The sequence below is a fragment of the Scyliorhinus canicula genome, chromosome 9, assembly GCF_902713615.1.
Source record: "Scyliorhinus canicula chromosome 9, sScyCan1.1, whole genome shotgun sequence".
Taxonomy (NCBI): domain Eukaryota; kingdom Metazoa; phylum Chordata; class Chondrichthyes; order Carcharhiniformes; family Scyliorhinidae; genus Scyliorhinus; species Scyliorhinus canicula.
Window position 1 is genome coordinate 130,958,268 of NC_052154.1, and position 22,516 is coordinate 130,980,783.

At 53.9% G+C, this 22,516-nt stretch overlaps 1 protein-coding gene across 1 annotated transcript in view; it reads right to left on the reverse strand.

Moving 5' to 3' along the window:
- LOC119971691 (sodium/hydrogen exchanger 10-like) overlaps window positions 1-22,516 on the reverse strand; it is a 730,493-nt gene that overhangs the window by 580,441 nt on the left and 127,536 nt on the right. Inside the window, exon 5 of the mRNA XM_038807592.1 lies at window positions 15,209-15,326. Coding sequence (XP_038663520.1) covers window positions 15,209-15,326 — 118 coding nt within the window. The remainder of the gene's footprint in view (window positions 1-15,208; window positions 15,327-22,516) is intronic.

The following is a 22,516-nucleotide window of genomic DNA, read 5'->3' on the forward strand; positions in this document are numbered from 1 at the left end:
AGCAATCCGTCTGATACCGTTATATATACTGATCATAATCCGTTGACGTTTTTCTAGCGATTCCGGAATAACAATGCAAGGCTGTTTCACTGGAGTTTATTGTTGCAACCATTTAATTTTAAAATAGTGCATGAGGACGAGAAAACGTGGTAGCCGATGCTTTGTCACAAATGTGATGAACGGAAGCAGTTTCAGTTGGAGGAAGAACGAAAAAGTAATGGACTATATTATTATGCCTGTTTGCGTGTGTTGTTTTTTTTAAACAAAAAAGTATATTTACTGTGTGCATTTCTTAAAGGATAGTGAAACGGTGAAAAATGAAACCACCTTGAAGTTGATGATTTATTTTCTTTTCTTGTGGGGAGGTGTCATGTGAGAGTACCTTTAGGAAATGGGTGTTTAAGAAATGTACCTTTAAGAAATGGGTATTATCAGTGATGTCAGAGTGTGGGTGTGCTGGGCTGTCTGTCAGCTTTTTACTTTCAGTTAGGCTGTTTGCTGTAGTGTGTATTTTAGTTTTGTTTTCAGTGTTGGAGCTGAAGCCAGACCAAGCAGGTATGCTGCTGTTCACTCTGCCAGGGAAAAGACTTTCTCTTGATCATTTCATGAATCAGAATTATAAACGTTTTCAATAGTGACTTTAACCTGATGCGCTTCTGTTAAAAAGGTGTTTCTTTTGTCTTCTGGATGTTGTTTGGGAATTTATTAAGGATTACTTAGTGTTGTATTCTTTGGGGGTGTATTTGAATATTGGTTGCTAAGATGTTCACTGTACGTTTGAAAAGGTTAACTGAGTCATTGAATAAACATTGTTTTGCTTAAAAAAATACTTTTCCATTTCTGCTGTACCACACCTGCAGAGTGGGCCGTGTGCTCCCCATACCACAATCTATTAAACGTTGTGGGTCAGGTAAACTCCATGTTACACTTTGGAGTTCTCTAAACCCTGGCCCATAACATACGGCCAGAGGCCACCACGGTGCCGGGCACCGATGGGGTCAGGTGTGTGGATGTGGGGTGACTGAAGAAAATGAATGAAATGAAAATGAAAATCGCTTATTGTCACAAGTAGGCTTCAAATGAAGTTACTGTGAAAAGCCCCTAGTCGCTACATTCCGGCGCCTGTTTGGTGGGTGACTTGCGGGTGCAGAGTCCACAGTGTCATCTGGGGCCACCATGCAGCCTGGTTGGGTATGGTAGTACGCACCATATGCTAACATGTCGGCCTTTCACCCCCTACAGACAATGTATATTGGAATATAACCAGCAATGGTGGCCTTCCTCCTAATCGCCGCAGCAGTGGGAGATGCCCTGAGGCTGTACGAGCTGGTGCTGCTCGAGGAGGAGGACCATGCAGCTCAGAGCCTGTCCCAGAGGAACAGCAGGCACTGAGGCTGGACAGCCGGCCGCCAACAGACCGAGGAGGAGGAAGAGGTGCAAAGGAGACATCACATGTGGCAGCGCCTGTCATTCGAGGAACTGCCGGACCGGCCAAACCGTCGATGACTCCGGCTGAGCAGGGGAACAGTGCGATATATCTGCCAGATGAGATGAATGAAATAAAATAAAATTAAATTAAATTAATGAAAATCGCTTATTGTCACAAGTAGGCTTCAAATGAAGTTACTGTGAAAAGCCCCTAGTCGCCACATTCCAGCGCCTGTTCCGGGAGGCTGGTACAGGATCATGGCGCACCTGGCACCGCAGGTGAATGGGTCGGACACCCGCTCCCGGTGGTCGTCTAGGTGTCGGTCAGCCTCAATTTCTGTGCTATTGCGTCCTTCCAGGCGCTGAGTGGGGACCTGTCTGGCTCTTACAGAGTTCAGTACACAGCTGCGATCGTGGCTAATGACGCCGATCTGGAGGCTACTCCATGGGACAGGGGTATGAACGGAGCTAACCCTGACACTCCCCTGCCACCTGGTGCTGCCAGTCCTGGAGGCCCACTGTTGTCTCAACCAGGGTCTGCATGCTGGCAGACATGGAGCACACGGAGTAGGCCATCGCTGCGCTACATCACGCTGTGACAGTGTCACTGCCATCTGGGTCCCTCCCTCTGTATCTATGCCACGCCGGCCAACACCAGGGCAATGTCACCGACGTGCTCAGCTATGGCCCGCTGTAACTGGACAACAATCAGGAGTGTTGCTGCAATGTCCATGGCTCTGGAACATGGCTACCCGTGAGAGGACAGCCCTGTCCTGGCCCTGGGCCATGCCTGCACAGATTGCCCATGACCGAAGCTTTTGCCCCCAAGGCCTCCACCGCGGACGACGCCCGTGCGGTGTTGTCCTTGGGTGACACGCATCCTCTTGCACAAGGTTGGACTCCTCCAACTACTGCAGGTGCTGGATAGTCACCGACAACCCCTCGTGCAGTCCCTGGCTCTGCGACTGTATCTCCACAATTGATGGGGACGTCCATCCCAGAAGTCTGAAACCCGTCTGGACGGCAGCTAGTCCTTGGGGTCGGCCTGCGCTCCGATCGTCCACCCCCCTGGTGTTTATATCTCCACCTGCTGTACCGGAGCATGTGTGTGGTGCGCACCAGATAGTGCCCCAGGAGGCTCTTCATTAAAGTGCCCAGCCAAGGCGAGTGTCTCTGGGGTAGTGGAGGGTATTGGAGACAAACCGTGACGGGAAGTCAGTGTCATCCCCGGACTTAAGCTGCGGGGTGTCCCAGGATGCGGGTCGCTGGCTCCTGCCAGTGTCGTCCTCGTCGTTGGTCAATACCTGGGGTTCTGACTGTGGCTGGGGTCAAGTGACAACATGGGCCCAAACCATCACCAGCAGCTCCTGCAAGACAAAAGACAAGACACATGATTGCACATAACGGGCTGGGGGAGGGGGGGAGGGTGGTGTGATTAGGTGGCAGTGGTGGGCGTGGAGTGGGAGGGTGACATTGGGAACTGCAACTCAGCAGCAGGGTCTCACTTCCTTGCACGATGCTGACCTCTGTCCCTGCGTCTGCCTTTCTTTGTGTCCTCTGCTCTGCTGCGGTGAGGGGCCGCAGGTCTGCCGGTCCCTGCCAGTCCTCCCACTCTCAGCAGTTGTGCGAGGCCTCCTCCTGTGGGGGTGGGGGAGAACAGAAAACGGGGTGGTGTTAAGACAGTCCAACGCATGCACCCCAGGGGATCTCCAGGGCATCCGGCCATGGCGACCGGTATAGGTGCATGTGTGCAGGGTGGAGGTTTGGACGCCCTTCGGGGGATGTAGGGTTATGGGTGTTTGGGACCGGGTTTAGTGCCAAGTGCACAGTGCTGCTTACACCCTGGCCACCCTGAGGAGGTTGTGTAGTTTTTTCCGGCATTTCTGGATGGTCTTGTTGCTGTTCACACGGCGCTGACCACCTTTGCCACCTGCATCCATGTGGTGAACCACTGTGTGCACCTGTATTAGGGGATGTAAGGTAGGACATGCACTACAGGATCGCCGGTAGCCCCTGCCGCCTAGCTCCGCCCACAAGGAGCCGTATAAATATGCGTGTCCTCCTTATGATCAGCCATTTCGCCAGCTGCAGTCTGACTGCAGGCCATGCATCTGACTGTAATAAAGCTACAGTTGTACCAATCTGAGTCTTTCGTGCAATTGATCGTGCATCAATTTATTAGGCAGATTTACTAAGAGTTGGATATCAGAATCAACCAGATCGCCTGCAGCTGGATCCGCACTTGCCCAACCCCAGAAAGGACTTTAATCACTGGCTAGCTTGTTTTGAGGCCTACATCAACGCTGCGAACCCCACGCTGACGGAGGCTCAGAAGATTCAGGTTTTATACTCCAGGTTGAGCTCCACGTGTTCCCGTTGATCCAGACGCCCCGAGTTACACGGAAGCGATGGCACTCCTAAAAGAGAACTACGCGCAGGAAAGCAAACACGCTCTTCGCCAGGCACGTACTCGCCACTCGCGCTCAATGCCATGGTGAGTCTATCAAAGACTCCTGGCGGGCTCTAATCCCACTTGTACGGGACTGTGACTGTCAGGCCGTTACGGCCACTGAACATTCCAATCTTGTCATGCGCGACGCATTCGTAACGGGTAATGCGTCGGAGCCCATCCGACAACGACTGCTGGAAGGGGACGAAACCTAACGGAGACGAAAGCTTTAGCGCTCTCCATGATGGTCGCATCTCAAAACGTCCAGGCCTACCCCGCTCGCCATGCGGCCCATCCGCCCTACCCCTCCTCAACCCCACAAACGACCCCCCCCGGCTGGGGCCCTGCCGACTCAATATGCCTGCGCCGCCCGTCAATTCGCGCACCCCGGGGGTCCCCGCTGCTACTTCTGCCGTCAGCAGAAGCACCCCCGCCGACGCTGCCCGGCCCGCGCCGCCACTTTCAAATCCTGCAGTAAAAAAGGCCATTTTGCACCTGTGTGCCAGGCCCGCGCAGTCGCCGCTATCGCGCCCGCAATCGCCCCTCCCCCTGCCGAACGCACAATGGGCGCCGCCATCTCTCCTCCCGGGGCCACGTGCGGCCAGTGGACACCGCCATCCCCCTCTCACTCAACCTGCGGCCCATGGGTGCCGCCATCTTGCCCCGCGCCCGCAGTGCGCTCCCTGGGCGCCACCATTTTGTTCCCTACAGGACCCCTGGATGCCGCCATTTTGCCTCCCCCATGGGGCTGGAACGGCAGATCTGGGTTGCCGATGCTCTACATCTGAAACCTCGGACGACCACCCGCAGCTCGCCTCGATGGCACTGGACCAGTCTCGTCCTCACAACCTGGCCACCGATTCGACGACGGTGAAAATCAACGGCCACGTGACCTCTTGCCTGCTGGAGTCCGGGAGCACCGAAAGCTTCATACACACCAGACACGGTAAGGCGCTGCTCCCTCGGGGTCCACAAGGCCAACAACGGATCTCCCTGGCCTCCGGATCCCACTCTGTCCCGATCCGAGGGTTCTGCGTGGCTAATCTCACTGTCCAGGCCGTAGAATTCAGCGTTTCCGCCTCTACGTCTCCCCAACCTCTGCGCTGCACTATTGCTGGGCCTGGATTTTCAGTGGCAACTCTAAGCCTCACCCTCAAATTCGGCGGGCCCCTACCTCCACTCACTGTTTGGCGGCCGTCGCGACCCTCAAGGTTGACCCCCCCTCCCTCTTTGCCAATCTAACTGCGGATTGCAAGCCCGTCGCCACCAGGAGCAGACGGTCACACCACCCAGGACAAGACGTTCATCAGGTCCGAAGTCCAGCGGCTGCTTCGGGAGGGTATCATGAGGCCAGCAACAGTCCCTGCGAGCTCAGTAGTAGTAGTAAAAACGGGGGAGAAACACAGAATGGTTTGTGGACCAGAGCCAGACCATCAATCGGTACACGCAGCTCGACGCGTACCCTCCCAAGCATATCTGAGATGGTCAACCAGATTGCACAGTACCGGGTCTTCACAACAATTGACCTGAAATCCGCCCACCACCAGCTCCCCATTCGTAAATCGGACCGTCCATACACTGCCTTCGAGGCGGACGGTCGGCTCTATCAATTCCTTAGGGTTCCCTTCGGCGTCACTAACGGGGTCTCGGTTTTCCAAAGGGAGATGGACAGAATGGTCGACCGGTACGGTTTGCGGGCCACGTTTCCGTACCTAGACAATGTCACCATCTGTGGCCATGACCATCAGGACCATGACCCCAACCTCGCTAAAATTCCTCCGCACCGCCACTCTCCTCACCTTAATTACAACAAGGAGAAGTATGTGTTCCGCACGACCCGCCTAGCCATCCTCGGCTATGTAGTCCAAAACGGACTTCTGGGGCCCGATCCCGACCGCATTCACCCCCTTATGGAGCTCCCCCTCCCCCACTGCCCCAAGGCCCTCAAACGCTGCCTGGGGTTCTTCTCGTACTACGCCCAGTGGGGTCCCAAACTATGCGGACAAGGCCCGCCTACTCATACAGTCCACTCAATTCCCCTTGCGGCCGAGGCACAACACGCCTTCGCCCGTATCAGAGCAGACATAGCCAAGGCCGGGATGCATGCAGTAGACGAGGCACTCCCCTTTCAAGTTGAAAGCGACGCTTCAGACGTCGCCCTCGCCGCCACTCTAAACCAGGCAGGCAGACCCGTGGCATTCTTTTCCCGCACCCTTCATGCCTCTGAAATTCGGCACTCATTCCGTCGAAAAAGAGACCCAAGCTATCGTTGAAGCTGTGCGGCATTGGAGGCATTACCTGGCCAGCAGGAGATTCACTCTCCTCACTGACCAACGGTCGGTAGCCTTCATGTTCAACAACACGCAGCGGGGCAAGATCAAAAATGATAAAATCTTGCGGTGGAGAATCAAGCTCTCGACTTATAATTAGGAGATTTTGTACCGTCCCGGCAAACCCAACGAGCCCCCCCGACAACCCTCGATCCCGAGGTGCATGTGCCAGCCTACAAGTACACCGACTCCGGGCCCTGCATGACAGCCTTTGTCACCCGGGGGTCACACGACTGTACCACCTCGTCAAAGCTCGCAATCTCTGCCCTACTATCCGTCGAGACAGTATGGGCAGTCACCTTAGAATGCCATGTAGGTGCGGAGTGTAAGCCGTACTTCTAACCGGCCAGACCATGCGCACCTGGTGAAAGCCTCCCACCACCTTGAACGCCTCAGCGTGGATTTCAAAGGACCCCTCCCCTCCACCGACCGCAACACATATATCCTCAGTGTAGTCGATGAATACTCCAGGTTCCCCTTCGCCATCCCATGCCCCGATATGACGTCTGCCACCATCATCAAGGCCCTCAACACAATCTTCGCTCTGTTCGGATTCCTCGCCTACATCAACAGTGACAGGGGATCCTCATTCATGAGTGATGAGCTGCGTCAGTTCCTGCTCAGCAGGGGAATCGCCTCCAGCAGAACGACCAGCGACAACCCCCGGGGAAACGGGCAGGTAGAGAGGGAGAACGGGACGGTTTGGAGGGCCGTCCAGCTGGCCCTACGGTCCAGAAACCTCCCAGCCTCTCGCTGGTAGGAGGTCCTCCCTGATGCACTACACTCCATACGGTCACTACTGTGCACCGCCACAAATAATACACCCAATGAACGAGTTTTTACCTTCCCTAGGAAGTCCACATCCGGGGTGTCGCTCCTGACTTGGCTCGCAGCTCCAGGACCGGTCCTTCTACGGTGGCACGTCCGACTCCACAAGGCGGACCCCTTGGTGTACCGGGTACATTTGCTCCACGCCAACCCCCAGTACGCCTACGTGGAGTTCCCAGACGGCCGCCAGGATACAGTCTCCCTCAGGGACCTGGCTCCCTCAGGTTCCACTCCAACACACTCCCCCACCCACGTGCCACCCTCCCCTCCCCCGGTGCTCCCAACATTAGCCCCACCAGGTACATCCCTCCTTCCCCTGCCCACGCAAGAGGACTAGGAAGATTTTGGCTCGCTTCCTGAGTCATCCGACTACGAGCCAGCGCCAACACCTCCAGCACCGCCGTCGGCGACACCAGCACCGACATCGCCGCCACCATTACGTCGCTCCCAGTGAACCGTCAAAGCACCGGATCGACTTAACCTCTGACTGGCACCGGACTATCAAAATGGGACATTTTTTTGTTCCCCTCCCACTGTAAATTATTTGCAAAACTGTATATAGTTCCACGCCACCCCCGCCGGACTCATTTTTAACAGGGGGTGAATGTGGTGGACCACAGAGAGCCGTATAAATATGCGTGTCCTTCTGATCAGCCATTTCGCCAGCTGCAGTAGGAGGCCACGCATCTGACTGTAATAAAGCCACAGTTGTACCAATCTAAGTCTTGTCGTGCAATTGATCGTGCATCAATCCAGGCCCGGCGATCGGAGGCAGCTGAACAGCCTCCTTCCCAATCCGGGGTAAAAGGTCACCCGCCTCTCTTGCACGGCGGTCCAGCAGGGTCTCCAGTTCCGTTTCGATGAATCTCTGGGCCGCGTGTCTTGCTGTCATCTTGTTGGCTGGGATGGTGGTGCGTTTGGGAATGTATATGCGGCTGCAGCTTGTCAGACTCTTGTATGGCAATCCTGACCTGGCGAATCCGGCACGGTTTCCCATTTGAATCGATCTGTTCGACGTGGTGCTGGTGCTAGCCTCTTAACAGTTGTTAAATCAGTCCAGGTTGTAGCACCAGTTTTGGCTGTCGTGGAACTCCATGAACCCTGCCCCTGTGTACAACACTTCAAAGCGTGATTCTCCGGAAAGATTTCTTAGTGTTGCAATGAACGGGAATTGCCACAAGCTTATCGGCATTCGGCGCAGCAAGGCCAGCAACACTGTTCAACATTAATTGGTCCACTAATCGAGGACCGCTTTTCGCCGCAAATTAAGGCTCTTCATGGGCTCGCCAGCCCCCCGAGCAGCACCTAAACTGCACTTGCTCAGCCAACCCCAGCCAGCACGCAATAATGGCGGCGAGGAGATCAGCCCCTATATTCGGAGAGGCTGCTCGACGCTGTGGAGGCCGGGAGGGATATCCTGTTTCCCCAAGCCAGTGGCAGCCAGAGCCAGTGCGGGGCTGGGACGATGTGGCGGCGGCAGTGAGCTCAGGGAGTGTGACTAGGAGGGATTGGCCTCTAGTGCAGGAATTGTAGCCACGTGGGTTGGCCACTTCCTCACACAAAATGGAAGAACGCAAAGGTTACAGGGAAAAATGGACAGTTGCAAAGAGACAAGCAGTTTGCAGAATCCCCTGTGTATTCTAGCTGCTAAAGAAACCAGACAGCATTGTAACTAATGAGCTGCGCATATTAAGTGAGCGATTCCCGGTGATTCCCAGGCACAATGGACACAACAATTAGAAGAGATTGAAACATTCTGTAGAAGGTCAGACATCCCGGCTCCAGTGGAGTCTGAAACAAAGGACACAAATAAGGTGGGAAGAACTGCCCAGTGATCGAGGAACAGCCCCGTTATTGGTGAAATTCAAATCAATCGATTGGGAAGAGACCCAATCGATTGCAAGTTTATAGAGGGTCCGCCCAGAAGGGCGCGAAGCCCCGGGACCTATAAAAGTCAGGTCCCAGGACTAATTCTTCTTCTTGACCAGCCGCCCTCCCAGCAGAACACCTTTGCAGCAGAAGACCTTGAGAAGGAAAGGCCTGGTCAGCAGCCGCCATCAAGTAAGTGTCATACAACGCACGCTACGAGAGTAGACATTCCTGACCCCTTTAGTCCACACCAACTGGAAGCCTGCGGATCCAGGACAAAGCAAGAGGCCATTGTTCCCTGATCCGGCAGTTCCCTTATTCCAGATAGGTATTGGCCTGTTAGTGGTAGGAATAGCCTAGTCTTTTAGTGTTATATGCATGAGTAGTAAATAACTGTGTTATAATAAACGTGTCTTGTTTTGAACTTACTAACTGGTGTATGGAGTCATTGGTCTGAACTTGAACTTGAATCTTGTGGCGGTATCACAACGATACCTGGCGACTCTAGAGCTAAGGAAATAAACAGCCAATTGAGTGTAAAGCAAACACTCACCCAGAACGAGCAACAGAATTACCTACACTGTGCAGCACGAGTGAGTAGAAACAATAACCCACCCGCCCCAACCCCCCCCCCCCCCCCCACCCCCCGAGACCTTTCCACCCCCATGGGAGCATCCACCCCCCAACTCTCCATGCAACCCCCCAACCTTCCCTCCACCTTCAACACCCCCCAACCCTTTGTCCACCCCCTCCCTATCAACCCCCCTCCCAACCCTCCCTTCACACAGACCCTCCCATCACTGTGAACCACGCATGTGGCTAACAATGCCCTTTCTGTGCCTCTTCTAGAAAAGCTCTTCCACAAATGCCAAGGAGAGGGCCTAGACTGGCGGTGGGGTGCCAGACATCAGAATCCTTACCACCTTGAGGAGCAGGCCTTGGAGGCCGGGCAGGTGTGGCCGAGGACAGGCTGATCACCCACGGGGTGGCTGGCAGACGCCACAGAGGAGAGAACCACCTTACTGACTGACCAATACCTCCCACTGACAACGCATCCATTCTCCTGCAGGTCCTCCAGCCGACGGCACCATTCCATCCCGGGTGGCATCCTCTCCAGTCTCCCAGGACAGTACCTCGGAGGGGAGCTCCAAGGATCCCACCATAATAGTCTCCTCACAGCTGTCATCCCCACTCTCTTCCCACGCAGATACACATACCTCGGTGGAAAATATTAGTTATCAGGCTTCCGCGGCACAATCTGGTAAGCAACACACTGCTGCTGATGTGCATCAAATGGAGGCAGTGTGGTAGTCACCACTGTTGTATTATATTGTATATATGGCTATTACGGATAGGCCCCTGTACTACAGGTACGGGGGTAGATCCCTGCCTGCTGGCTCCGTCCAGTAGGCGGAGTAAAATGTGTGTGCTCTCTGAACAGCAGCCATTTGTCAGCTGCTGTAGGACACCACACATCTCTGTGTAATAAAGCCTTGATTACATTCTACTCTCGTCTAGTCGTAATTGATAGTGCATCAAGCAGGATTCCCCAGACGAGACAGCAGTCGGAGGTCCGCTGGATCCCTGGACCCAGCTGGGTCCCAGCCTGATGCTGAGCCTTTGGAAGAGGTTTTCCCAGAGTTGATTGAGACATTCGAGAGCGGCTGGGACATTCAGAGGCGGATGTCAGCATCACTCCAGCAGATCCATAGCCGCTTGGTGGGGTCCCAGAGGCTACGGCCTCTGGAGATGTCCCCAGCAATGCGTGGCACCGAGGCGACACTGCTAGGGTGGCAATCGCAGTGGAGAGCCTGGTGCATGACATTGACAGCATTAGTGAAGGTGTCCAAGGCATCATGCACTCGCTAACAGTCATGGCTGAGCATCTCAACAAAATGTCCTCCTCACTGGGAGATGTCACCCAGTATCAGACTGGTCTTGAAGAGGTTCTATGGAACATGTCCCACTCTCAGATGGGAATGGCCGAGGCGCTGCAGAGCTTGTCCCAGTCGCAGATGGGCATTGCCGAGGCACTACAGAGCTTGTCCCAGTCACTGAGGAGTATCGCCAAGGGCATCAACACGATAATTCAGACCATGTGGAACCGCCAGGGCTGGCAGAGCCAGATGATGCATGGGCAGCCGGGGCTCGAACCAGCTGCCCCTCCGTACCAAGGTGAACCCCTGGGCCCTATGGGTACCGACGGGGAGGTGGGGGGTGCTGGGCCCCAATCCAGAGTGGGGATGTGGCCATCAGCTCGCCCAAGTTCCACCTCTCTAATGAGGCTGTGTCTCGCGAGGGCTGTACATGCACTGTTGACAAGGGAGCCGGAGCCCTCCGGCCCCAGATAATGACTGCCAGGGGCATCAGAGGCCACATAACGATGTAAACAGCTGGCTGCCTGCACCTCAGATGTGCATCCTGGGGGAGATACCTAGACATAGTGGTAGAGCTAAGAAGGCAAAATACAACGAGGATCACTGAGGGCATCGGTGGAGGAGGAATGGCTAGGTAGGGGTGAGGTAGATAGGGAGTGAGCAGCACCTTCTGGAAAGTGGGGAAAGTAAAACACAATAACACTCTTGACCACAACCAGTATGATGCTTCTGTCTGGGACTGGAGGGCCCTGGCTCACTTTTCTTCCACAATGCAGACCGACCTCCGAACCCTTGGCCCATTTCTCCAAGCATCCCCCCCCCCCCCCCTCCCACTCCGCCCTTTACCTCCGAGCGACCATTCAGCAGACAGGCAGGGGCCAGACTAGGACATAGATTTAGGAGCACTGGCGTTCAGCTCTCTGCAGTTATCATCACCTCCCTGCCAGTGACCCACTGACAGTGCCAACACAGTCCCAGCACCCTGGAGTGATGCAAGACATATCCTGGGAGGGTGGGAAATGGGAGTGGGGGTGACGGACCAGGCCACATCCTAAGTGGATCGGTTGAGTATGAGAGCCTCCCTGGCACTCTGGGCTTGCCAGACCCTCGCCGCTGCTGCCAGTCCTGCAGCCACCGCTGGTCCTCAGGTTCCTCCCCGGCCTCGTCCTCCTGTCCCTGTTGGTCCAGCGCTAGTTCATCGTCCTCGTCCTCTTCCTCCTCCCCCTCAGAGGTGGCCACATGTTTCTCATCACCAACCTCCAGCTCGTTGCCACGCTGCTATACGAGGTTGTGGCGGGTAGAGCAGACTACCACAATGCGAGTGACCCTACGGACGATGTACTGGAGTGCACCACCCAAGTGGTAGAGGCATTGGACCCGCATCTCCAGTACACCAATTACAGCCCGGGTGGCTGCATGGGCCACATTGCACTCCGCTTTGGTCTACGGTCTTCGTACTGGCGTCATTAGCCAGGTCCTCCTTATCGCCCAAGAGCCAGACGCTCATCCTGGGGTGTTTCTTGAAGAGGCCGAGGTTGACCGACTGCCCCAAGATGTAGCTATCATGGATACTCCCAGAAGCGTGCAGCAGGGTAGCATGGTGGTTAGCATAATGCTTCACAGCTCCAGGGTCCCAGGTTCGATTCCCGGCTGGGTCACTGTCTGTGTGGAGTCTGCACGTCCTCCCCCTGTGTGCGTGGGTTTCCTCCGGGTGCTCCGGTTTCCTCCCACAGTCCAAAGATGTGCGGGTTAGGTGGATTGGCCATGCTAATTGCCCGTAGTGTCCTAATAAAAGTAAAGTTAAGGGGGGGGGTTGTTGGGTTACGGGTATAGGGTGGATACGTGGGTTGTTCCGAAGGGCCTGTTCTGTGCTGTACTGTTCTATGTTCTATGTTCTATATCTTCATCTGGTGGTTGCACAGGAGCTGTATATTGAGGGAGTGGTTAACATAGGGCACCTCAACATAGGGCACCTCCAGATAGCCCAGCGAGGCGCATCCCGGCAATGGCAGGGAAACCTGCTGCTTGGGCATCTTGCTCGGCTTGTCCATGTCAAAGATGATGTCGTTTTCCGCCCGGCCATACAGGACATCCGTGACCTTGCGGGCTGTGGTCTGTGAGATGCCGCATAGGTCCCCACTCGAACCTTGTGAATGATCCCAAGGCATAAATGTTCACGGCTGCGCTGACTTTGGCGGTCACAGGGAGCGGGTGTCCTCCTCCTCCATGTGGTTCCACATTCATGAGGACATGACGCAGGTGCCGCACCGTCTCCTTATTGAGGCGGAGCCTCCTGCGGCACATGCTGTCCGTCATCTGCTCAACGACTGGGGACCGCTGTACACCCTGGGCTGTCGCAGGACTTCACCCTCTGGGTAATGCACCTGCTGTCTGTGTCTCTGGTGTTTTGCCGCCTGGCCTAGACAGCAGCACCACTAGGGAAAGTTCTGGAGCCAATATCCCTGCCAAAAGCATTCATATCTGTAAGGAATTGGGTGAAGGTGTTATACTAACAACAGCGGTACCCCCACTCAGGGACCCTCCAATGTTCCACTGATCCCCCCTCCACTCGGAATGCCCCTGCCCACACATTCCTGGCCGCAGCGGGTCCCCCTCACCGGACCCAGACCCTGTACCCTGGACCAGGCGCTGGTCCCCCTCCCCGTGGCACTCACCCACCGTCCAGTCGTGGACATGTCCTCGAAGTGGTGTCCCATCCCCTGGGAGTTCAGATGTTGGCTGCTGAGTGTGTGGTGTTGCCTCCTGCAGTGTTCAGGTGCAGTGTCCAGGCATCACGGTCTGATCGGAATGTTAGGCAATGACTCGCACATGCTATATGTAGCTCGCTCACCCGTGGGAATCCACTTGAGTTGCGTGAAGTGCTGACTTACCGGGGTTGTTAATTCCCTATCAGCAATAGCATTCAGCCGAATGGCTAGAGGCTTTGGCAGTCAGCGGAGATTAAGGGTGGTCGGTGAGCCAGGCGGGCAGGGACAAGGGTTAACACGATCCAAGAGTTGGCATGGTAGGTGCCACGAACGGCTGCCGAAACGCCTACCCCTTTTCCCCATGGGCCCCACCCCTGCGGAGGGTTCCTCATCCCCAGTGGAGGATCCCCCACACCCGCCAAGCACTGGGGCAGCAAGCACAGCGCCCCCGGATTCTATGCTGGTGAGCAAAGATGGCTACTCACCTCCTTGGCTCTCCACAGAAAGCCCTTCTGCCAGGTTCACATTTTTAAAAGGAGTACTAATTGGCACCGTCCTGACCATATGCTGGGGAGGCCGTTGAATTATGGAGGCCATTGGATATGGGGTGGCTCACGTTAATTGCATGGAAATAGGGCTTTAGTGATGATAATTGGTTTTTTCGCGACGCTACGGCGAGATCCTGAGTTCGCCTACAGGAATGGGAGTTGCAAACTGTTTGGTGCCTGGCGTGGTTCTTATTTTCTGCCTCTCCTGCTATTCACTGGCCTCGTTTCGCTTGAGCGAGAGCGTAACAAAGCCAAAGAATCGTGCCCTTAGTCTCAGGATCTGAGAATCCGGCCAATTATCTTTATTATACTTCTTAAATAGACCATGTCCATCTGATTTAGCAGCTAGGCTAATTACAAATGAATATGCAGAAAACACAGAGCTATGTTAGCTGTCGCTCAGTGGTAGCACTCTTGCTTCCAAATTCGAAGGCTATTGTCACAAGTCTCAGTCCAGGACTTGAGCACAATAATCAAGCTGACATTCCAGTAGAATACTGAGGATGTGTTGCACTCTCAGAATGCTGACTTTTGTGTGAGACATCAATGAAATCTGCCCTCTAAGGTGAACATAAAAATCCAATAGCACAATTTCAAAGAAAAGCAGAAGTGTTATCCCCAGCACACTGGCCCAAATGTATTCCACAATCAAAATCACAACGGATTACATGCTTATGTGGTCATTTTCATACTTTGTTTGTTGGAACTTGTACTCAAATTGGCTGCCATGGTCCTACTTTACAACGGTGACTACACTTCAAAAATACTTCATTAGCTGTAAAGCATTTTGAGACATCCAGTGATCGTGAAAGGTGCAAATAAATTGGCTTTGTTTAGTACCTCATTTCTGTTTATTATAATATAGAATGCTTTAAGATAGACTCTTCTGTGAATTATCAATATTGAAAATTGTTTTTAAGAAAAGATTAATGTCAATGGCGGCACGGTGACGCAGTGGTCAGCACTGTTGCCTCACAGCATTGAGGGCCCGGGTTCAATCCTGGCCCCGAGTCACTGTCCGTGTGGAGTTTGCACATTCTCCCGTGTCTGCGTGGTTCTCAACCCCACAACCCAAAGATGTGCAGGGTAGAAGGGTTGGCCACGCTAATTGCCCCTTAATTGGAAAAAAATAATTGGGTGCTCTAAATTTAAAAAAAAATAATGTTCTTACCATCAACATTATGTGGATCTATCGAAAGATCTCGAAAGACTTCAAATACGACAATCGACGTGCCATCATTCAGCAATGATTCCCCTTCAATTATTAGAGTAAGAGCTTTAGGATGCACCTACATGTAATATAAAAAACCTGTTGGTGAAATTTCATTTCCACTTTCCGATCACTATTTAACTGATTTAAGCTATGTTTGCATCTGTTGCGAATAAATTAATCGGGAAATTGGTGTTCAAGAGCATGAAATAAATGTAGTGCATTTACTGATTCTTCAAATTACATGATGTTTTGTAAAATTATGATCTTAGGTTTAAACATTTTTTTGAAAATACTACTTTTCCTGCTGACATTGTGCAGCTAAGTAGATGTTGCCTCCCTGTGTAACAACTCCAGTAGGTCAATTATGTGGCAACCCAGAGTGTACCATTCCAAATATCTCCTCATTACTTCAAACCAGCCTTAAAAACTGATTTGGAGGCTTTGAATCTGAATGCAGAGGTTGTGAACAAAAGTAAAGCAGCCAGGCCACCAGCGCCGGGGGTGGGGTTCCCTCGAAAGAATATCCTAGTTGGCATTCATTACCTATCATTAACAGTGCCTCACAGGGTAGCTGGACTTCACGAGCCCCAATCCATGTCAGCCAAAATGGCCATGTTGGGAACAGAGTCAGGGAGCTTAGACACCAGTCAGCTACAGAGTTACCTTGCACCGCCCCCCCCCCCCCCCCCCCCCCCCCCACCACCTCAAATCCTCACCCCCCTCAACTCCATTCCTTTTTTAAAAAAAATTATGTTCCAATTAAGGGGCAAATTAGCATGGCCAATTCTTCTACCCTGCACATCATTGAGTTGTGGGGGTGAGACCCTCGTAAAAAACGGAGAGAATGTGCAAACTCTACACAGTGACCTGGGGCCGAGTTCAAAACTGGGTCACCAGCGCCGTGAGGTTCCCCCTCACTCCATTCTTAACCAAGGGTGAAAAGAGAGGGAGAGTTGTCACTCAATCCAGAAAGTATTCCCCTAGACTTTTCTTCCTCTTGTGCAATTTGGGCACAGTCTTTTATTGCTGAAGGAGCATAAGATGACTCCAGATTCAATGCCTAATGTACTACCTACAGACACCATCTCAAAGCCCTGGAGAGGTACCATCAATGCTGTCTGAGACAGAATCGCCACATCAGCAGGGAGGACAGGCATACTAACACCAGTGTTCTTGAAGGAGCCAAGAGCACCAGCATCGATTTCCGGTGGCGGCGATGCGAAGCTAAGCCGCACGTTCGGCAGCTCCCGCTTTTTTTGGACTTTCGGGCTCTTTTAAGAGCCTGCAACGGCGCTGTTTTGACTTTTCCCTCGGGGGGGGGGGGGGGAAAACACAGCCAGAGTGCCCAGCGGCTGGTGGATGGACTGGACTCGCAGTGGAGCAGTCCAAAAGTTGGCTTTACAGCAGAGGAAGGCGAGAGGCAGAAAAAGCAAGATGGCGGCGGGTGGGGAAGGAGCAGCAGCGTGGCAGCAGTGGGCGCGGGAGCAGCAGGAGCTTCTTCAGCGCTCCTTCAAGGAGCTCTCAAAGCTGAGATCTTGGAGCCGTTTAAGGCCTCGCTGGACAAGCTGGTGGCGACTCAGACGGCCCAGGCCGTGGAGATTTGGGAGCTGCAGCAAAAGGCTTCGGACAACAAGGATGAGCTTTTGGGCCTGGCAGTGAAAGTGGAGTCGCACGAGGCGCTGCACAAGAAAGTGGAGTCGCACGAGGCTGGTGAGGATGGAGGAGATGGAGAACTGCTCCCGCCGGAAGAATCTGCGGATTTTGGGCCTCTTGGAGGGGCTGGAAGGCTCGGATTTGGGGGCCTGCGTGGTCCTAATGTTGAACTCGCTGATGGGTGCGGGGTCGTTTCGTGGTCCCCTGGAGCTGGAGGGCGCCCATCGAGTGCTGCAGCGGAGGCCAAGGCCGAACGGGCCGCCCAGGGCGGTACTGGTCTGTTTTCACCGCTTGGTCGACCGGGAGTGCGTATTGAGATGGGCGAAGGAGAGGAGCAGCAGGTGGGAGAACATGGACGTTAGGATTTATCAGGACTGGAGCGCGGAGGTGGCGAAGAGAAGGCTGGCTTCAATCGAGCGAAGGGAGTTCTTCATAGGAAGGGGGCGAAGTTTGGCCTTCTACAGCCGGCTCGCCTCTGGGTCACTTACAAGGACCGCCAGCTCTATTTTGACTCTCCGGAGGAGCCTGGGCTTTTGTCCAGGTAGAGAACTTGGACTCGAACTGGGGACTGGGGGGCTGGGGGAAAATGTACTTTGTTTGGAGGCTTTGCCCTCCTGGGTATCCTGTTGTTTATATTGGCTGTGTTTGCTGATTGATTTTGCATGTTCGTTTTCGCTATTTTGGTTTTTTCGGGGTTGTTTTCTGGGATGTTGTTTATTTACTGTGGTGTTTTTTTTGTTTGTCCACTGGTGGGTTGGGGAGTAGTTTGGGGTCCCGATTGGTCATGTGTCCGTATTTTCCCCGCGTGTTGGGTTGAGGGGCGGAGCTCGGGTTGGAAGCGCGGGCTTGCTTCCCGCGCTGGAGGAATTGGGGGCGGGGCCAGCGCTGGTAGTGAGGGATTGATGGCTGTGTTGCGTCGGGGGGGGGGGGTCGTGGTTATGGCGGGAGTAGCCGGAGTCAGCAGAAGTCAGCTGACTCACGGAAGCACAATGTTAGGGGCAGCTAGGGGGGGGCCTAGCTTTGGGGGGGGGGGGGGGAGGTACCGGGTTGTTGCTGTAGGGACTGTGAGGGAATGGATGGTAATGGGAGGGGGGTCTGCCACCGTGTGGAGCGGGCTTGTGGGGTTCCCTGGGCGGGTGGCGGGTTGAGGAAGAGCTATGGCTGATCGGCGTAGGGGGGGGGGGAGGGGGATGGTCCCCGGGTTCAGGTGGTCAAATGGAACATTTTCGGAGCCGGGGGTTAGGGAGTTCCCCTTTTTCTCCCATGTTCATAAGGCGTACTCCCGGATTGATTTTTTTGTGCTTAGCAGGGCGCTAATCCCGAGAGTAGTGGGGGCGGAGTATTCGGCGATAGCCATTTCTGATCATGCCCCACATTTAGTGGATCTGGAGCTCAGGGAGGGGAAGGATCAGCGGCCCGCTGTGGAGGCTGGATGTGGGCTTTTGGCAGAGGAGGATGTGTGCGGGCGGATCCGTAGGGGCATAGAGGGGTATCTAGAACCCCTCTATGATAACAGGGAGGTGCAAGTTGAGGTGGTTTGGGAAGCGCTAAAGGCAGTAGTCAGAGGGGAGCTGATATCTATTCCGGCGCACAGGGAGAGGGGGGAGAGGATCGAGAGGGAGAGGCTGGTGGAGGAAATGGTAAGGGTGGATAGGAGATATGTAGACACCCCGGAGGAGGGGCTTTTGAGGAAGCGGCGCAATCTCCAAGTGGAATTTGACATTTTAACCACCCGGAAGGCGGAGGCGCAGTAGAGGAGGGCGCAGGGGGCGGTATATGAGTATGGGGAGAAGGCAAGTCGGATGTTGGCTCACCAGCTCTGGAAGCGGGAGGCAGCTAGAGAAATTGGGGGAGCCACAGATGCAGGAGGGAACTTGGTGCGGGGGTGGAAAGGACATCAATGGGGTGTTCAGTTCATTTACGAGGGGCTGTACCGGACGGTGCCCCCAACGATATCCAGGGCAATTATCTCTTTGCTCCTGAAGCGGGACAAGGACACCCTTCAGTGTGGGTCTTACAGGCCGATCTCGCTCCTAAATGTAGATGTCAAGTTGTTGGCAAAGGTGCTGTCCAGGAGGGTGGAGGATGTGGTCCCGACAGTGATTCATGAGGATCAAACGGGGTTTGTAAAGGGGAGACAACTGAATGCCAGCGTGCGGAGGCTCCTTAATGTCATGATGATGGCGCCGGCGGCTGGGGAGTCAGGCGTCCATGGATGCGGAGAAAGCTTTTGATAGGGTGGAGTGGAGTTACCTGTGGGAGGTGTTGCGGAGGTTTGGGTTTGGTGAGGGGTTCATCAGCTGGGTGAGGTTGCTATACAGCTCCCCGGTGGTGAGTGTGGTGACGAATGGGAGGAGGTCGGCGGACTTTCGGCTTTCCAGGGGGACGAGGGGTCCAGGGGGACCCTTGTCTCCCCTGCTCTTCGCGTTAGCGATTGAGCCCCTGGCTTGGCGGGGAGGGGGGGGGGGGGGGGGGGGGAGACCGGTTGTCGCTGTACGCAGATGATCTGCTGTTGTATGTCGCTGATCCAGCTGAGGGGATGCCAGAGGTGCTGAAGATACTTGAGGAGTTTGGGGACTTTTCGGGCTATAAGCTCAATGTGGGGAAAAGTGAGCTGTTTGTCCTGCACCCGGGGGATTAGGAGAGGGAGATAGGTGAACTCCCGTTGAAGAGGGCTGAGAGGAGCTTTAGGTATCTTGGGGTCCAGGTGGCTAGGACCTGGGGGGCCATGCATAGGCTTAACTTTTCGAGGCTGGTAGGGCAGATGGAGGAGGAGTTTAGGAGGTGGGACGAGCTACCGCTTTCGTTGGCGGGCAGGGTCCAGTCGATTAAGGTGACGATGCTCCAGAGGTTTTTGTTTCTTTTCCAGTGCCTCCCTATATTGATTCCAAAGGCTTTTTTCAGAAGGGTGAATAAGTCGATTCTGGGGTTCGTGTGGGCGCGGAAGGCCCCGAGAGTAAGGAGGGTATTTTTGGGGCGAAGAAGGGAGGTAGGGGGCCTGGCGCTCCCCAACCTGTGTGGATATTATTGGGCGGCAAACGTGGCAATGATTCGCAAATGGGTGACGGAAGGGGAGGGTGACGCATGCAAGAGATTGGAGGGTGGCGTCCTGTGCGGGTACGAGTCTGGAGGCTTTGGTGACGGCCCCACTGCCACTCCCCCCGGCAAAGTACTCCACGAGTCCGGTGGTGGTTGCGGCCCTTAAAATCTGGGGACAGTGGAGGCGGCATAGGGGGGAAGTGAAGGCCTCCGTTTGGGCCCCGATATGGGGCAATCACCGTTTTGCGCCGGGGAGAACGGGGTGGGGGATTTGGGAGTTGGCACAGGGCAAGCATCAGACAGTTTGGGGACCTCTTCCTGGATGGGAAGTTCGCGACTCTGGAGGAGCTGGTGGGGAAGTGGAACCTCCTCCCTGGGAACGCTTTTAGGTCAGGGCATTTGTTAAGAGGCAGGTGGCGGAGTTTCCACGGCTGCCGCCAAGGGGGGTGCAAGATAGGGTGCTTTCAGGGATGTGGGTCGGTGAAGGGAAGATCTCGGCTATTTACCAGGTGATGCAGGAGGAGGAGGAGGCCTCAGTAGAAGAGCTCAAAGCGAAGTGGGAGGAAGAGCTAGGGGAAGAGATTGAAGATGGAACGTGGTCGGACGCCCTGGAGAGGGTGAATCCCTCCTCTTCTTGCAAGCGGCTCAGCCTAATTCAGCTGAAGGTGCTGCATCGGGCTCACATGACAGGGGCAAGGATGAGCCGGTTTTTCGGAGGGGAAAACAGGTGCGGGAGGTGGTTGGGAGGCCCGGCGAACCACACCCATATGTTCTGGGCTTGTCCGGCCTTGGAGAGGTTTTGGAAGGGGGTGGCGGGGACTTTGTCGGAAGTGGTTGGGTCTAGGGTCAAGCCGGGCTGGGGGCTCGCGATCTTTGGGGTAGCTTCGGAGCTGGGAGTGTGGGAGGCGAGAGAGGCCAACGTTCTGGCCTTTGCGTCTCTAGTAGCCCGGCGCTGGATTCTGTTACAGTGGAGGGATACGCGGCCCCCCGAGTTCGGAGGCCTGGATTAATGACATGGCTGGATTCATCAAGTTGGAGAGGATGAAGTTTGCCCTGACGGGGTCGGTACAGGGGTTCTTTCGGCGGGTGGCAGCCCTTTCTCGACTTCCTGGCGAAGGGGTAGAGAGTGGTCGGTCTCAGCAGCAGCTTGGTGGGGGGTGGGGGGGGGGGGGGGGGGGGGTGGGGGGGAGTTGGGGATGGTTAGGGGGTTTGTTTCTGCGGCGGTGGGTTTGCTATGTTGTTATTTTCTTCTTTCTTGTATTGCTGTTGGTTTTTTGTTATTATTATTTTGGGGGTGTGAGTTCTTTTCTTGTGTTGGTGTGGAAACGCGCCTTGTTTGTTTTAAATTGTGGGGAGAAATTTTTTTATTGAACAACTTGAATTAAAATTATTTTTTTTTAAAAAGAGCACCAGCATCGAGGTCATGATCATTCAAAGCCAACTCTTTTTTTGAGTGGCAAATTCACCTACCCTGCACATCTTTTTGGGTTGAGGGGGTGAGACCCACACAGACATGGGGAGAATGTGCAATCTCCACACAGACAATCGAACACGGGTCCTTGGCGTCATGAGGCAGCAGTGCTAACCACTGCGCCACCATGCTGCCCCCATTTGAAACTAACTCTGCTGGGCCGGCCATGTGCTTAGGATGTCAGTGGCCCGACTGCCAAAGCAATTCTTCTTCGCCCAGCTCAAAGAAGACTTCCAAGAGCACCCTGAAGGCTTATCTCAAGAAATGCAACACAGATGTCAATGACTAGGAGATCCTTGCTCAGAAGAGACTTATTTGGAAGGAACTTGCTGACATAAGGGACAGAATTCTTTGAGGACACCTGATGGCAAGAGGAAGCCTGTAAAAGGGGCCTGGGAAACAAATGCCAGATCTCTAGAGTCTAAGCGCCATCCTACCTCCGTGAAACACTGGCCAATTGTGCGGTTGGAGATGCAGCTCTAGGATTCAGCTTATCAGCCATGCAAGGATCTACAGAACTCATGACCAGTTACACAGAGTTTCTTAGATGGACAATTATACTCTTTAACAAGTGATTACCGAAGGCGATAATATACACGTACATGAAGGACTTGTCCATAATTCAGGTATTAACTGTTATATGAATGCATATTTTTTTTCAGCAGTTCCTTACTAAAGTTATATATTTTTTAAATATATTTACCTGCCATTTTCTATACTTTTTCAGCACCAACAATGATTCTTTACTGCACAGTGGGTAATTGCTGATTACTTTTTTTTATTTTTGCTGCTTAAACACAACTAGTTAGATTTTTCTTCACTATCAGGCAGTAAATAAAGTCACAGAAAATTAAGTCTAACACCACAGCCTTACCCGACCTTGATTATCCTTCCTGACCACAGCACCATCACCCACCCTATGTAAATAGCTAGATGGGGACAAAGTCCAAGAAACTACCAAATTGTTCTCCTTTCTGTTAAATCTAGTACCAACACCAGGACATGGGTGAAGATAGACATTGAGCAGCAATACAAGGCCCATTTTGGAATATATTGGAGGGAAAGTGTTTTGCACACTTCATGCTGAAATCGGATTCTGGGCT